This window comes from Micropterus dolomieu, linkage group LG20, assembly GCF_021292245.1.
Source record: "Micropterus dolomieu isolate WLL.071019.BEF.003 ecotype Adirondacks linkage group LG20, ASM2129224v1, whole genome shotgun sequence".
In the NCBI taxonomy this organism is placed as follows: Eukaryota; Metazoa; Chordata; class Actinopteri; order Centrarchiformes; family Centrarchidae; genus Micropterus; species Micropterus dolomieu.
In genome coordinates, this window is record NC_060169.1 from 7,022,850 (window position 1) to 7,038,104 (window position 15,255).

General features: G+C 39.0%; 1 protein-coding gene across 1 annotated transcript in view; it reads right to left on the reverse strand.

Annotated features, from left to right (window-relative positions):
- The window catches only part of kcnq1.1 (potassium voltage-gated channel, KQT-like subfamily, member 1.1), a 67,546-nt gene extending 57,084 nt beyond the window's left edge, over positions 1–10,462 (reverse strand). The window contains exons 1-2 of the mRNA XM_046032035.1: positions 9,817–10,462; positions 3,382–3,472 (exon numbers count right to left, since the gene is read on the reverse strand). Coding sequence (XP_045887991.1) covers positions 3,382–3,472; positions 9,817–10,175 — 450 coding nt within the window. The 5' untranslated portion in view covers positions 10,176–10,462. The remainder of the gene's footprint in view (positions 1–3,381; positions 3,473–9,816) is intronic.
- Between the last annotated feature and the right edge of the window lie 4,793 nt (positions 10,463–15,255).

The window sequence follows — 15,255 nt, forward strand, 5'->3', positions numbered from 1 at the left end:
TAGCCACTGTGCACACAAGTGTGTAATTTGTACTTTCACGTGCTAAATGCCCATTGAAATCGTTGCAGCGTTTTACCACAAGCTGAAATTATGTCTGTCAGTACTACTTTGTGTTTCTGTTGTTAAGCAAAGCAAAGCCAGAGGAGCCTTGGTCCTCATCCGACAATGCATTCGTAAACTTCGTGTATTATGTGGTTTATAATGAACTGTGGTGCAGAAACAGTGAGGCTTACATTTTCCTGGTATCTGTCAGTGGTCATACTTGATGCACTAGATGTGATCATCTGAAAAACATATGGTTTTACCTCATTTCTTAACATATCTATCTAAAGAAACCTAATTTCTTGACTGGCAATCTCTTCTCTCAAAGATGACAGCTTTGTCCTGTCTCAGGCACCGTAGCTATACTGCTAGAGTGAAAACAGTTTGGGGCCTATTTTAACAATCGCACAGTGTGAGTCACATGGTACAGTTGCGTTTTGGGCGTGTCCAACTCTAATTTTGCTTAACAAAAATGGTCTTTGTGCCAGGCACATGGTTCAAAAGGGTTGTACATAGTCTGTGAATTCATCATGGGTGTGTTTTGGGTGTAACATGCAATAAACCAATCAGAGTGTCATCTCCGATTTCCTTTAAAATCCAGGTGCACTTGTACCTAGGCACAATGTGATTACAATGGCGGATGAATGGCACATTATACCATCAATTTATTGATTGAATTGCAGACTCACAGCAGTGGGGGGATATGGACAGAAGTGTGGACATGATTTAAAAACCGTCTCTGTTCATGTAGCCTAATGTTACTCTGCAACTCTGGTTTATCAGTGTCTGAACTCCACTGCAGACTGAAGTCTGTTTTTCACAATTGCTGAAACACTAAACCCCATTCTCTGAACCCAATGCTCAACGGCCTAAACCCATTTGTCCAATCAATCACTCTTTAGCCAAAACCTTAAACAGGTTCAGGTAGTTAAGACACTGTTTGCAAAGCTCATCCACTCTTTTTGCAAAACTCTAAACACATTCTCACTTACTAAAACACATTTTTGCACTGTGATGCATTTGTGTTGCAAAATGGTAAATACATGGAGCAAAAGTTAAACACAACTACACCACAGCTGTCATCTTTTACACACAACAACTCATAATTCTGCGCACTTGTTTCTAATAATGTAATCAAACCAAAATGTGGTCGAGTCCCTGGCCAGCGTAGTGGCAATGTCACACTTTGACCAAGTAAGGGACAGGTTCTCTACTTTCAGACGGCAGTACATACTTTCTATGGGACAATGTCAGCTTTCACTGTGGTGTCCGGTGGTTCAACGTAAATCAGCAACCAGTGATTCATAAATGATTACCTTCAACCTACAGCTCTTCAATCCAACAGAAGAGTTTATCTCTGCCTGATGGTGGAAGGTCTATGACCGAAACTCCTTTACTATGGAAAATCTTTTACGTGCAATGGAACTGGCCTGTGGTGAGATAGGTGTGGAGTGTTGTTACAGTCAGGCTCCATCCAGCACTGTCGAGGGTTTTCCTCCTTTGCTTGGCAATGTTGCATGTGATGTGGATGAAGTCTCGTATTGTATTGACTTTGATTTTGCAGTTGCACAACATTTTTGAGTGTAATGTGCTTTTCATTTATAGTTTTCTTTGTTCTTTGGACATACTGTATTTGAAAATACAGATATTCAATACTGTATTTACATGTACTTGCAGTAATCAAATCGTTAATTTTCTTTAATGATTTGTTTTCATGATTAGAGAGGCTGCTGTCAGTCATTTTACAGTTTTTCTCAATTGCTTAAATACTAAAACCAGGCTATTAAACTAAAATTTCAAAACCATAACTCCATTTTTCAAAAAGAACACCCATTTCTCTAAACTCTACACACAAATCCCTTTATTTCCCATTCCCTACACCATGCGGTCATTGAGAAAACACTAACATTCATAATATTGTTCACTCAAGTCAGCATAGGGTGAGCTCAATCAGCACACAACTACCCAGGTGGAAACACAGTCAAAACTGATAACACACCAATCAGAACCTTCAGTAGATAGGTAAAAGGACCAGAGTCAGGAAAGGTCAGAGGTGGAGAACAAGAATCTCTGGCCTGTCCCAGACCAACGACAGGATGCTGGGACAGAATAATTTGTTGTTTGGTGTGTTGAACTGTATAACACTCTAAGGAATAAAAAATGTGCAAATGTTTACATTGGTTGTTTCTTTTGCCGTGTTCATTTTTTACTTTCCGTTTTTGAGGGGGACAATCACAAGCAACATTACTAATAACCAGTTTTTTGTATTGTTTTGAATTTATCTCACCAGTGTGTAAGACTGTGTTGTAGTGTGTGTGTTTTTGAAGGCTTGTCTGTTATGTCTGAAGGCAAAGTTTGGTTTTTCAGCGAGATTGAATGGTTTTGAGTGGAAAGCCTCATTTTGACCTGAAAATAGGATGTTTGGGGAATTGGGTGAGAAGTTGTGGATTTGTGTTTAGAGTTTTGAGAAAAAGAGGCATAATTTCAAGAAATATGTTTAAGCAATCGAGAAAAATGTTTCCATGTGCGCAGTAAAGTCACAGCAAATATCATGGGGTATTTAAGCAGCAAAACAAAAAAAGCTGAAGCTATAAATTTTGCATGACAGGACACAAACTGTCCAGAGGAAACAGAATTCAAGAAGCTAAATTCTTTTAGCTTCTGAAATAATTTAAATGCTCTGATGGAGCACAGGATTGATCAGGAGGACAGCTGCTTTACTCCAAACAGCTTCATTGTATGAACCTGGAACTTTTGGATGTGGAGAAGAACATAGAATGTGAATTAACATTAGATCTTGACCGATCCTGTTGGCATGTTCGAGATTTTAATAATGAATGAAATTACTCTGCTGTGCCTTTTTCGTAAATGCGCACAGCATCTCTCTTAAGAGCATCAGAATAATGCGCCCCTAAAATCTCTCAATCAATTGCATAAAACACTTTTTTCAAAACACTACAAACATTTCTCTGCCTAAGACACAAAAATCTAAAAGAAAGACGTCTACTATATGCTAAAGCAGTGATTGGTTTGTGATCAGTTTGGCAGTGTTTGCACATGTGAGGAGTGGTATGTGACCTGGTGAATAAGTCTAGCATTTTCATTGGTTGTGTTTGGAAAAGGAAAGCAGGTCACTTCCTGTTAGATTTTTGTGTCTTAGGTAATGTTGAGTGTTTTATGCAATTGAAAACTTAGTGAAAGAGCTGAGAAATAGCTTATGGTTTGGGAGATCTGAGATGAGGTTTTGTTCCTTGAGTGAGAGGTTTCAAGAATTGTGTGACATGTAAAGATTTTGTGTGTGAGCAATTGAAAAAAACTATAATCAAATTTAACACTTACCACCCAGAAGAGTGTTGTGTAAGCCAAGGCCTGGTATTGGTCAATGGTAGACAGAACACTGAGGATCAGACAGGCCAGAACTATGAGAAACCTGTAGAAAATAAAGCACATCATACATTGATCTTGATTAAAGTGTAATTTTTTCATGTTGGTGAATATTCTTGTTTCCTTTGTATATATTCTCATATGTTCTAATTGGATAATGGTCCAACTGGCTCTCGTTTACCTAAAAACTTAATTTTCCTCAAATCAAAGCTTTGCAAACTTGTCATCAGTGAAATCATGTAAACACAAGTCTCCTCAATCCACTTTTTATCTTTTAGCTTCTGAACAACTTTCAAAAATAAGTTTACAGACAGCATAACATTACTTTATATTTTTGTCATGAAGAGTATCTGACTGAATTTGAGCAAATATTCAAGGACAGCCCTCTGGAGGAAATACTGTGAACTTTTTTAATCGCCGTTAAATTAATCCGAAGTGCGTGATAAACTTGTCAAATAATGAGCACACGGTTGTGCACACACGCACAAGCACACCACACACAGAATCAACAAACACTAAATTGTTCCTTAACATTCCCCTTACTCCCCCTCAAGGTCACAAGTGTTTCAATTGGAGCAACAATAAGATGTCTGTAACTCCTTAAGATAAATATATTTTATTTCTTTGAGATAAGGCATCAAGCTACTGTGACACTGTAACAAAAACACTCTTATGTGGCCTTTTTGTAATTCAAATAACAAATTTTTGAACCAACAGGATTTTATATATTATATATTTACAACAAAGGTCTACATATAGTACCCTTTTTAACACCTTTTTTATTTTTGTTATTGCAGTATTGCCTCCAAGAACTGAAGTTAGGGTTATGTTTCACTCCATTTCATTATGTGTGTCTGTTAGCAGGGTATCTTAAAACATTAAGAATGGATGTGCATTAGACTTTGTGAAAAGGCTGGCACTGTGGCAAGGACAAACTGATTAACTTTTCATTTCCGTTGGCAAGAGATATAGCAGTGAAGGACACCATCTGAGTTCATTTGCCATCAGCTGACAGAACACACTTCCATGTTTGGCCCAATCACAAAACATTGAGGCACTGGAAAGCTTGTTTCCTGTTTAGATAACTGCTCTGCCAGTTTTATTTCAAAACTTGGTACAGTGAATTGAAATGAATACATTTTGAAACTTTGCAAAAGAAAACTAAAAACAAAACATATGGCAGTGTTTGTTCTTCATATAAGGGAAAGGTCAGTGACACAACTGGCTATGGCTATTTGTCACACCCCTGGGCATACAAGGTACCCTTTAGTGTCTCTGTGAGTAGTAAGTAGTAGTAGTAAGTTATGTGACATAAGTGACGTAAGTAGTTACGTAACTTAAATGTTTGGTTAGATTTCGGTAACAAAACTACTTGGTTAGGTAGTAGGAGATTACGTGACTTAAGATAAATTAAAACTTTAACTAAGTTATCGCTGACTTGGTTTCACGCAGGACACAAAGTCCATCCAAATACAGCCAACACTTGAACTGATATTTAGTTTTTTGGTGGGCCTTATTTTAGGTGGCTAAAATACATTTTGCTGCTGACCCTGTCCTCAGCAGTACATTACTTAGCTTCCGGGCCAGTATAACTCTCTGCTTCTCCAAACTGGGAATGTGCCAACTCCCATCTACTGCACATACACTGATTATAGATAAATACCTCATACAGACCCTATTCAAAAAGCCCAAACTATCCTTTTAATGTGGTAAGTGTAAGTGAAACATGAAGCCACCAGAACCCCTAAAAAATGTGATCATGTCCCAACTTACTTCATCTAAATGATCTTGTCCCATTAAATTAATTTAAAGCCATGTTAATTCCAAGCGGGAACCTCCTGGTCTCAAATGTGAAGCCAATGCGGATGTGACCTAAACCCGCAATCTTTCTAACTGGTTGCCAAAAGAAGCCTGTTTTTCGCTAGCCAACATTAGCATCCTTAAAATCACAGTTAATGTGAATTACATATTCACCTTGTTAACCAAGCTAGCTAACACCATTGACTCATCCAAATATCGTCACGTCCAATGCCAATGCCAAACTCGAGGCTTCAAAACCAATGGATGACGTAACTGTGACTACGTCCACTTCTTTAATACAGTGTCACTGAGAAATGTAATTTTTTTTTTCAATTTAGTGTCTTTCTTTATGTGATTTTTGTGTGACTGACTGTTTTTATTATTATGTTTTATAACTTTTTATTTCTATTTAAATTGTAACCGGTGTCCCTCCTTGGCTAGGTCTCCCTCGGAAAAGAGATTTCAATCTTCCTTTTTAAATAAAGGTTAAATAAGTTTTATTTAGTTGGTAATGGGGCATGGGAGAAACCCACTGTTGAACTGGCATATCTTGACAATATTGCACAGCGTAGGTGGAAGTATTTGCTCTACTGTCATCTAGTCAAATTTGTTTTAAACTATTGTTCAGGAAAAAAAAGCCCTAAAGCATCACTGTCTTGTTCCTATGAGACCACACTTGATGGAAACTATGTGTAGAGGGAGTTATAGTTTCCAGTCAGTGTTTGCACCATGGAGGCGCTTATCACCACATGCTACAGCCTGAGTTTATTGAAGACTGGCCAGGAATCCAAACTAACACATACACACAAATACACACGCAGGCTTGAACGTGCACGCCACACGTCAACACAGATAAAAGACAGGAGAGATCAGCTAAGGGAAGATGGACTGGTGAGTAACACATCTACCAAAGCAGCAGGTCCTGACTGAAAGAACAAAACAAATAGACAACACAGCACAGCAAAATGTAGTTTGGTATCTGTGCCCAGGGGCATAGGACTAGGGGGAAAATAGTGAGTATACAGGGCCCTCATGTGAGGAGGGCCCACAAAAATACTAGATTGAATAGCCATGGACATGGGGAGGTGCCCATAGAGAACCTATGTACAGGGTCCGGAATTTTTGTGCTAAACCCCTATCTGCTACATGTGTAAACTGAAACAAATATGAATTAAGAAAAGCAGCGCAAAAAGAAACAATGTTCACAAGTTATGATGCAGTGTAATTAATAAATCTTATGTTCAAATGTGACAGAGGCAGTTAAAAAATGGATAATGAGAAATAAAAATGAACACCAAACTTTCAACACCAAACACTCTGGTTTACTAATGGTGGTAATTTGTCAATGAAACTCTGTTTAAATGATTTCAGAGCATTTGAAATACCAGTAAACATAAACACTCAGTATGCTGATCATACATTTTTGATTCACTTATCTCGCATTCTGAAGATCTTGTCAGTCTCTTTCTACTAACTGCACCATCAAATTTTACTTCCTTTACCTCTAGTGGGCTAGTAGCATCAGACAAAATAATACATTGGCTCAGCTACATAGGCACCACTGAACTCTAAACAAAAGCTCAAAGCATTGCCCCTATCTATTATTGATGGACAGATTCACTTGCAGTCTGTTGTGCAGTGAGCAGAGACAAAGCCGGGGACAGGATAAGAGTTAGTAGTGACGCTGCTGAGAATGTCACTGGCTGTTACCATCAAATACCCTGTTTGGAACATCAATCATACTTTATTTTTATGACTACAATGAAGTGCTTTAGAGTGATAAAATACAAAAAGTAAATCAAACAAAAGCAATGCAATACAAAACAGAGGTTTAGATGAATTTACTGTTGTAAAAATTTCTCTAATTTGGAGAACCAGTACAAGCCTTTATCAGGGCCTCAGCCAAAACTTTGGCTAGCATGCAGTTAATAACTCAGAGATAGAAGGTGGTAACACATGAGTGAACTTTAAGAATCTTAGCTCCTGTGATATGTAAAAGAGGGAAAGATAAAAGCAAGTATGACTTTATCCAGTTAAAAGTAGAATACAAACAGCTCAAGTCAAAAATGTTGAAAAGAATAACAATGCATGACTCTTAGCCTGTTTGTTAAATCATAAAAAATAGTCTATGAATGTAATTCCTCCAGCTTGATACTGGCTGACAGAATATCTGGTTCACTTAAATGGAGCTGAGTCTGAAAAACACTTTCTGATTAGGATTTTCTCTAAACTCTCCTGGTCGACTCATCTATAACCAGCATGTGGCATGGATCCATGCTGCTCTAGACCAAAATACTGCATTTACTGTTAGACTGTAGCACACTGCAGACAGAACCCCAGTTAGAGCATGGCATATACGTATTATTATACTTACTATAAATATATGTAAATTACATATTGCATAAAGCAATACATAAATAACATGTTCCTTTTCAGAGAAGTGGACTATTGTTTTCTTTTTACCAGGATAAAACAAACCTGAGTCCCTGTAAGCATACACACACACACACACAAACATATGCATGTGCAAATACGCACACACAAGGTTACCTCTGATAAGGCCTCGACCTCGGCCAGTCTGACGTTTGAGCTCTGGGTCAGTGATAAGGCCAGGCCTGTTCTTAACTGCTTTTCTCCCGATCAAACAAGGTACCGAACTGACCCTAAATATCTGCTGGATGGTAGGACATCCTAACAACATGCTCTTACAGCAAAAATCTGGTTGTATTGTAGAATTGAGAAAGTTTTGTCTAAATAACTACTAGTTTTGTCTAAACCCTACTTATACTTAAGAGAAATGTGCTTTTTAAAAAATATATAGATTTTTAAGTTTGGGTGAACAACTTCCTGTCATCTTGAAGGTACAATCACATTACATTTCTGTCCTGCGAATGTTGGCTGCCTCTCCTGTTCACATCAACTGAAGTACACATAACGGAAAAATTCGAGGATGCGCTTCTGTATTCTGTGCAATCTCCAGGCTGGCTCCAGTGGACTTGAAGTTTGAAGATCCCTTTTGTTCTACTTTGATCAACTGTCAAAGTGTGAAGTCATTATTCTAGCATGTACCATCACTTTGTTCTATAATATCAGACAGCAAACTGCAGCATCGCTCTCACACACTGTTACCTTTTTAGGGGCAGAGTGGGGGAAGTTTAACGGTATGCTAATGTGACCATGGTGAAACCAGAAATTTCAAATCTGAACAAACAGGGCTGGTGTCTAGATGGAGCAGAGTGTGACAGACTGAAAGGGCAACTTCAACACACTTGTTTCATCCTTAACATCTTAATGAAACACCAGTTTTTAAAATTATCACAACACACTCAAAGAACCAAAATGTTCTACTGACTTGTAAAAAAAAACATTCTGATTTTGTGTTTTAAGAAATTATTTTGTGCTGTCAGAGCTATCAGCATGTGAAGCCATTACAGGAAGGCTAAGGCCCCTCACCTTGGTGGTTTGCACCTGATGTCCAGTCAAATGTAAATATTTGAAATGTTAATGCCTAAGCAATTATTGTGTATTGTGTAGTTTTTCTTGTTAATGTTCTAACGTGTTTGGTTGTCTTGGGTTGTCTTGTGTTGGCTCATGCTCCCTTTGAGTCACGGAGACTCTAACCTGCACCGACAGGCTGCGTTCCCCTACGTCCCCTCCGACACTGCAGGGTCACAGGGTGGCAGCGCCAGACAGGGCTGGTACCTTCTACCGAGCACACACAAACTGCCAAATTTAGCTGCCTGCTATCAGTGCCAGCAAGTGGGGACAGACAGCACACGTGGGTGAGCTGGAAGATCACATCCCAAATTCCTAATCTTCTGCCTTAACACTCCAATGAGGATCAGTTTCCTGGAAAAACAGAACTGTGTTTTTTGTTGTTAGTAACAATATTTAATTTGTTTTTGTTTGTTTTTTAAAGACAGATGTTCAAGCAAACTGACAAAACTGTCATCACTTTTATGTGGTGGACATCTTCATTGTATTGAAACTTAAGCAGATAAAATCCACTCCACACTACATTACTCCGAGTTTTATGTTCATTACAAGCTATATTATTTTTATTTTATTTTCATAAAACTGGGTAGTATCACATACCTGTCATACTGTCAGGAAGGAAAACAATCCTTGTCTGCTTGGATTGGTTTAAAGGTTCTGTTGTTTCAGACTCACTGAATGCAAACAAGAAACACCACTGTGTTCCTGCACTCAAACTGATCTGGAAAATTAAATGCTCAATGGTGCTGAGGAAATAGTCTCCCAGATGAAATATCTGTGTAATATTCCTTTGGTACTCCTTGGAGGACGTTTTTTGTCTGAGATTCTCTTGTCTGTGATGTATTATATGGTATTTTTTAATCTGCTATGTCTAGACTAAAATGTCCTTTTAATGATCCTGAAGGGACCTCCAGTTGTGCTGTGATATCTGTGCAGCATCTTTCTAAAATTCGCAGGATTAACAATTCTTTGTAGTGAGGGCTTCCAAGGCTTTACATGCGCAATTAACTCCCTGTTTAATTAGGATCTTAGAGTTGCAATTATACCCTTGAATACCCCGTGGATCTGGATGATTATGAAAATAAAAACACTCACACTGTGAAGTGATAGACGAAGCATTTCCAGCCAGACGGCCTTTCCAGAAAGTTATACACGCGTCCTTGGATGTAGGCGCGGGTGAGGACTGGACGGACCCCGGTACTGTACACCGACATCCGCACAGACATCCGGGGATGAGATAAGTACGGGTGGAGGTGAACAGGGGGTACCTCGTTGGGAGTGTTACTATCCTCTGGCATTTTGTCTCTTTCAGAAAACGTATCGTTGGCCACAGGTGTCCCAGGTTCAGGCGCGCAAAAATTGGTTTCCGACAGCTCCAAATCCGGTGGTCTATTTCCACGTGCCACACCAGAAAACCTCCGTGTGTTCCCCTGAGAAGTAGCGGAATAAGACATTCTACCTTCCCGTTATTCTTCTGTCGTTGGGTTAAGTTTTTCACAGTTATTTTTCAGTCACTGACTCAAATGGACAAATGTTCGCCCTTGTGCGCTTACCTTCTGCTGTGCGCCTTATCGCGCCAGGGCGGATAAAACTGTAACATAAACTGAATTATTAATGCTTTAGATCACCAGGATGGTGTATCTTTTATTTAACTTTATAGCTCTCTGGGTTGTTGAGGATATGGCGAGTCTGAGCCCTGAATGAATATCCCCTACCTCTTTCAGAGCACTTATCAGCCTGGAGAGCTCTGGGCGCCAGGCGGTGCGCTGTGCGCTGTGAATCGCCAGCAGATTCTGGTTTGCAAAACAGCTTGAAAGCAATCTACAGCTGATGGACTCCATCTTCAGATCTGTGTGTAAAAACACCATTAACGTTTTTTCAGATGTTTTTTTCCCCACAAAATATGTTTGCAAACCTGTAATCACAAATTTCAAGCGGTTGACAGTGTATGGGCATATCTTAATGAAAGTATTGTCAGAAAATAATTGGATTGGATTTGATGTTAGTGACATTATGTCACTCTCATAGGCATTTGTGCATGTGTGAAAGTTTAGATGCACAATACTAAATGAGTAGCAAACAAAGCACCTATATACATCAAGGTCACCAGTGACTTGTGCCATTACTGTAAACAGCTCTTGCATCATACTGGGGTAATCATACACTTAAACCAAGTAAAGACACAGCTCTAACCCAGAAGTGTAAATAAAGGGGTAACCCACTACCAAAATTCAAATACATGATTGGAACATTCTATGCTTAATTGATCAACCAGTCTTTTAATATCAACAGAAGAATACAACAAAAATGTTATTTATTACTGTTTTATGATGCTCATAAAAGGTCTGTGTACAAGAACAAGGCAGGAAAAGATTTCTGTAACTTCAATTATGAGCAATTGCGAAAAAGATAAAATGTTGATTTCTTTCATTAGTAAGTCAAGCTTTATGTATGTATGTGAATAGCCTCCATATGGTCAAAATGACAAATGTTCTCTTTAATTTATAAATATATTTGAGTTGTTTTGTACATTGAGGATAACCTTTGAACAGACTTTTTTTTTTCTCAGATTGCAATGTATACACAGTGAGAGCATAACCACTATGGTATAAAGTCACCCCGTTTCATTTGTTGTTGCTGCTGTTTTCAATTACTTTGATCAATGAGTTAGACATGACCTCAGAATTTTGAGTATTAAAGACCTTGAGCTTCATGCACACATATCCCCTGTTTATGCTGAAATAACTGTGGAATTAGCGACCCATATGTAACATATCTTCTTGTTTATTTAAGAAAGATGAATCTCTAAAGAAAAGGTGGTGATTGGCTCACTTCATTTGTGCAGTGCATAGAATGGCCTATGAGATGACACAGACTTTGAGTCATTTTAGTCATTGAACTGTCATTTGGAAGTAAATGAAGTACCAGTGATTGCATGGAAGTTCCTGACATGATTGGGAGCTACATCTAGTTCCCCTCTACATACCTGTCACTGGACTGGTATAGGAAACGTTAAATGTGTTATCTTGGTAAGCATTAACATATTTTGTCGTTTAGGAATGAGGACATGTTGCAGCCGACTCAGTAAGGATGATATTACATGAGAAAAATTGATCTACAGGAGACTACATGTTTGAAAGCAATACATATTGCCTGAGAGCCTTACTGCATTATATTATTATATTTCTATATTTCTGCCAAGGACAAGAGACAAGAGGAACCAAACAAGAAGCAGACATAAAACAACACGCCAGAAACCTTGAAGGAGAGTGACCACAGTTCCCACAAGAAGAGAGCTCTGACCATGGGAGACATCAGAGCCAAGAGGAAGAGTCTCCAACCCACTCACTAACAACCACCTGTGAGGATTCACCATCTTCAGCCCCCCAATCCCCATCCAGGTCACCCTTATCTCCAGACACCCTTTCCCTCCTCCCCCCGTTGGAGTTTACTGACCATATGAAAGAGCTGGTTAGTCCTGAGACCAAACTTACTCCCCGCCACTTCCCTCGCCCTACTCCCATTTTCTCTACCCTAAACCCCACTAACAGTCCACTTCCACCACCGGCTTTAAGTCAGAATCAGGTAATAGAAAAAGAAGGGTGAATGTGTTAAGAAACAGGAATCACTCAACATATGCTGCAAATTTAGCGTCAATTCCTCGTCAGCCACAGCCTGTCGCAAAAAGTGGCGCAGACAACAAACTAAATTGAGCTTTATTAAACGTCAGGTCTTTGGCTCGAAAAACATTTTTAATCAATGATTTTATAATCACTCACAATCTTAATTTCATGTTTTTAACTGAAACTTGGTTGGACCAAGATAACAGTGCAGCTGTCCTTATCGAGTCTACCCCTCCCAATTTCAGTTTTATGAGTGAAGCTAGCTTGCATAAGAGAGGAGGTGGAGTTGCCATTTTGTTTAATGACTCCCTCCAATGCAAAATATGTTTTATGGAAATTTAGCTTCTTTTGAATATGTGGCTCTTCAGTTGAATTCCTCTTCTCAAGCTATTTTTCTAAATATCTACAGATGTCAGCTGGGATTGGCTCCAGCCCCCCGCAACCCTGTACGCAGGATAACTGGTTGACGATGGATGGATGGATGGATGGATGGATCTACAGGCCCTCTAAATACTAGGCAACCTTTTTTGATGACTTTAGTGAACTGCTGTCGATAATCTGTATTGACTTTGACTGTGCTTGTTGGTGATTTTAACATCCATGTTGACAACCCCCAGGAAAGAGGGACTAAAGAACTGCGATGTGTTCTTGATAATTATAGACTGATTCAGCATGTGACAGAGCACACACACAATAAGCGGCTGATGTTGGACTTAGTCATCTCCAAAGGTTTGAACATTTTCAAGGTTGTGGTGACTGATGTTGCTCTCTCTGATCATTCCTGTCACTGAAAACACCAGTGAAATATTTATTCAGGCTTTCTCTTCCACACCCGCCCTCTCATGGGTCTCAGTCAGTGAGCTTGTAGATAATTTCTACAATTACAAATGCCATTGCACCAGCCAAGGTGAAGGTGGTCTCTGATAAGAAAAGATCTCCAAAATAGAGAGACTTGGCATTTATAATTTAGAACTGAGAAATGCAAGGCGGTCCTTCTTCTCTGACATCATCACCAAACACACTAACAATGCACGTGCCCTGTTTGCTACTGTCGACAGGCTAACCAACCCTCCTGTGTCTGTAGCCTCTGACCTTCTATCCACCAGGGCCTCCTTCTTCACAGACAAAATTCAAACAATTAGACAATTCATATAGCATGACACAATTCGATTCTATCAACCATAATAACCTGGAGGACATAATACAACATCTGAAATCCTCCTCATGCTGCCTTGATATTCTGACAACAGGTTTTTTCAAAAATGTTTCTAACTGCATGGCCTCGGATCTACTACAAACTGTCAACATGTCTCTCCTCTCAAGTTTCTTCCCACAGGCCCTGAAAACTGCAGTCTTTAAGTCACTCTTAAAAAATAGCAATTTAGACACGTCACTAATGAGCAGTTACAGGCCCATATCAAATCTGTGGTTTTTAAGTAAAATCATTTTAAAAAGCTGTTTTTCAGCAGCTTAGTGCTTTCTTGGCACTAAATAACTGTTTTGATGTCTTCCAGTCAGGATTTCGACCACACCACAGCACTGAGATGGCTCTTGTTAAGGTCTTGGTTTGATTGGAGCTCAGTGCTGCTTTTGACACGGTCAACCACAACATATTACTCGACAGACCTGAAAACTGGGTGGGACTATGATCCCATACAAGCACTGAGTAACTGTATTGAACAAATTAACAATTTGTTCAATACAGAATTTTCTTCAATTAAACAAAGATAAAACTGAAGTTATGGTTTTCGGAGCCAAGGAAGAATGATTGAAAGTCAGTGCTCAGTTTCAATCGGCAATGTTAAGAACCACAAACCAAGCCAGAAATCTTGGTGTAGTCATAGACTCAGATCTGAATTTAAGCAGCCACATTAAGACAATTACAAAGTCAGCCTACTATCACCTGAAGAATATTTCAAGGATTAAAGGACTCAGCAGCTCTGGAAAAACTTATACATGCATTTATCTTCAGTTTTCTTGACTACTCCATCAGCGTCTTTACAGGGCTCTCTAAAAAATCCATCAGACAGCTGCAGCTAATTCAGAACGCTGCTGCTCGAGTCCTCACTAAGACCAAAAAAGTGGATCACATCACTTCAGTTCTGAGGTCTTTACACTTGCTTCCTGTCTGTCAGTCAATTGATTTCAAAGTACTGCTGTTGGTTTATAAAGCACTAAATGGTTTACGGCCAAAATACATTTCTGATCTTCTGCTTCGTTATGAACTATCCAGACCTCTCAGGGCGCCTGGCACAGGTCTGCTTTCTGTCCCCAGAGTCAAAACTAAACATGGAGAAGCAGCATTCTGTTTTTATGCTCCATATATCTGGAACAAACTCACAGAAAACTGCAGGTCTGCTGAAACTCTCTGTTCTTTTAAATCAAGACTGAACACTTTTCTTTTTACCACTGCCTTTAATTAAAGCTGTAGATTGATAACTTTCACTGAACTGGAACTTTAACTGTATATTTCCCTGTTGCTTTGATTTTCTAGTTAACTCTTTTAAAACTTTTTTATATTTCCCTGTTGCTTTATGTTTTATGTAAAGCACTTTAAATTACCTTGTTGTTGAACTGTGCTATACAAATAAACTTGCCTCGCCTTGCCTATATTTTCAATTGTCTCCCGCTGCTTGCTTCCACATTGGTAAAGAAAAACTCATCAGAATGCAAGAAATGAAGTGTTTCAAGCTCAAAATTTTATGGGTGAGGACCCCCAGACCTGACTTAATACATGTCCTCTCCAACGTTGAAACAAAACCCACTTGCCTTGGCTAGAGGAATATATAATAATATGTTACAGCTTAAAATTTCCAGAAAATTGTGTCCTTTCCCTGACTTATGTGTGCCTTATTACATTTTGAAAGTAATGTCGTCAAGCTTAGTGTGCAATCCAAGGAAACTCTGTGGA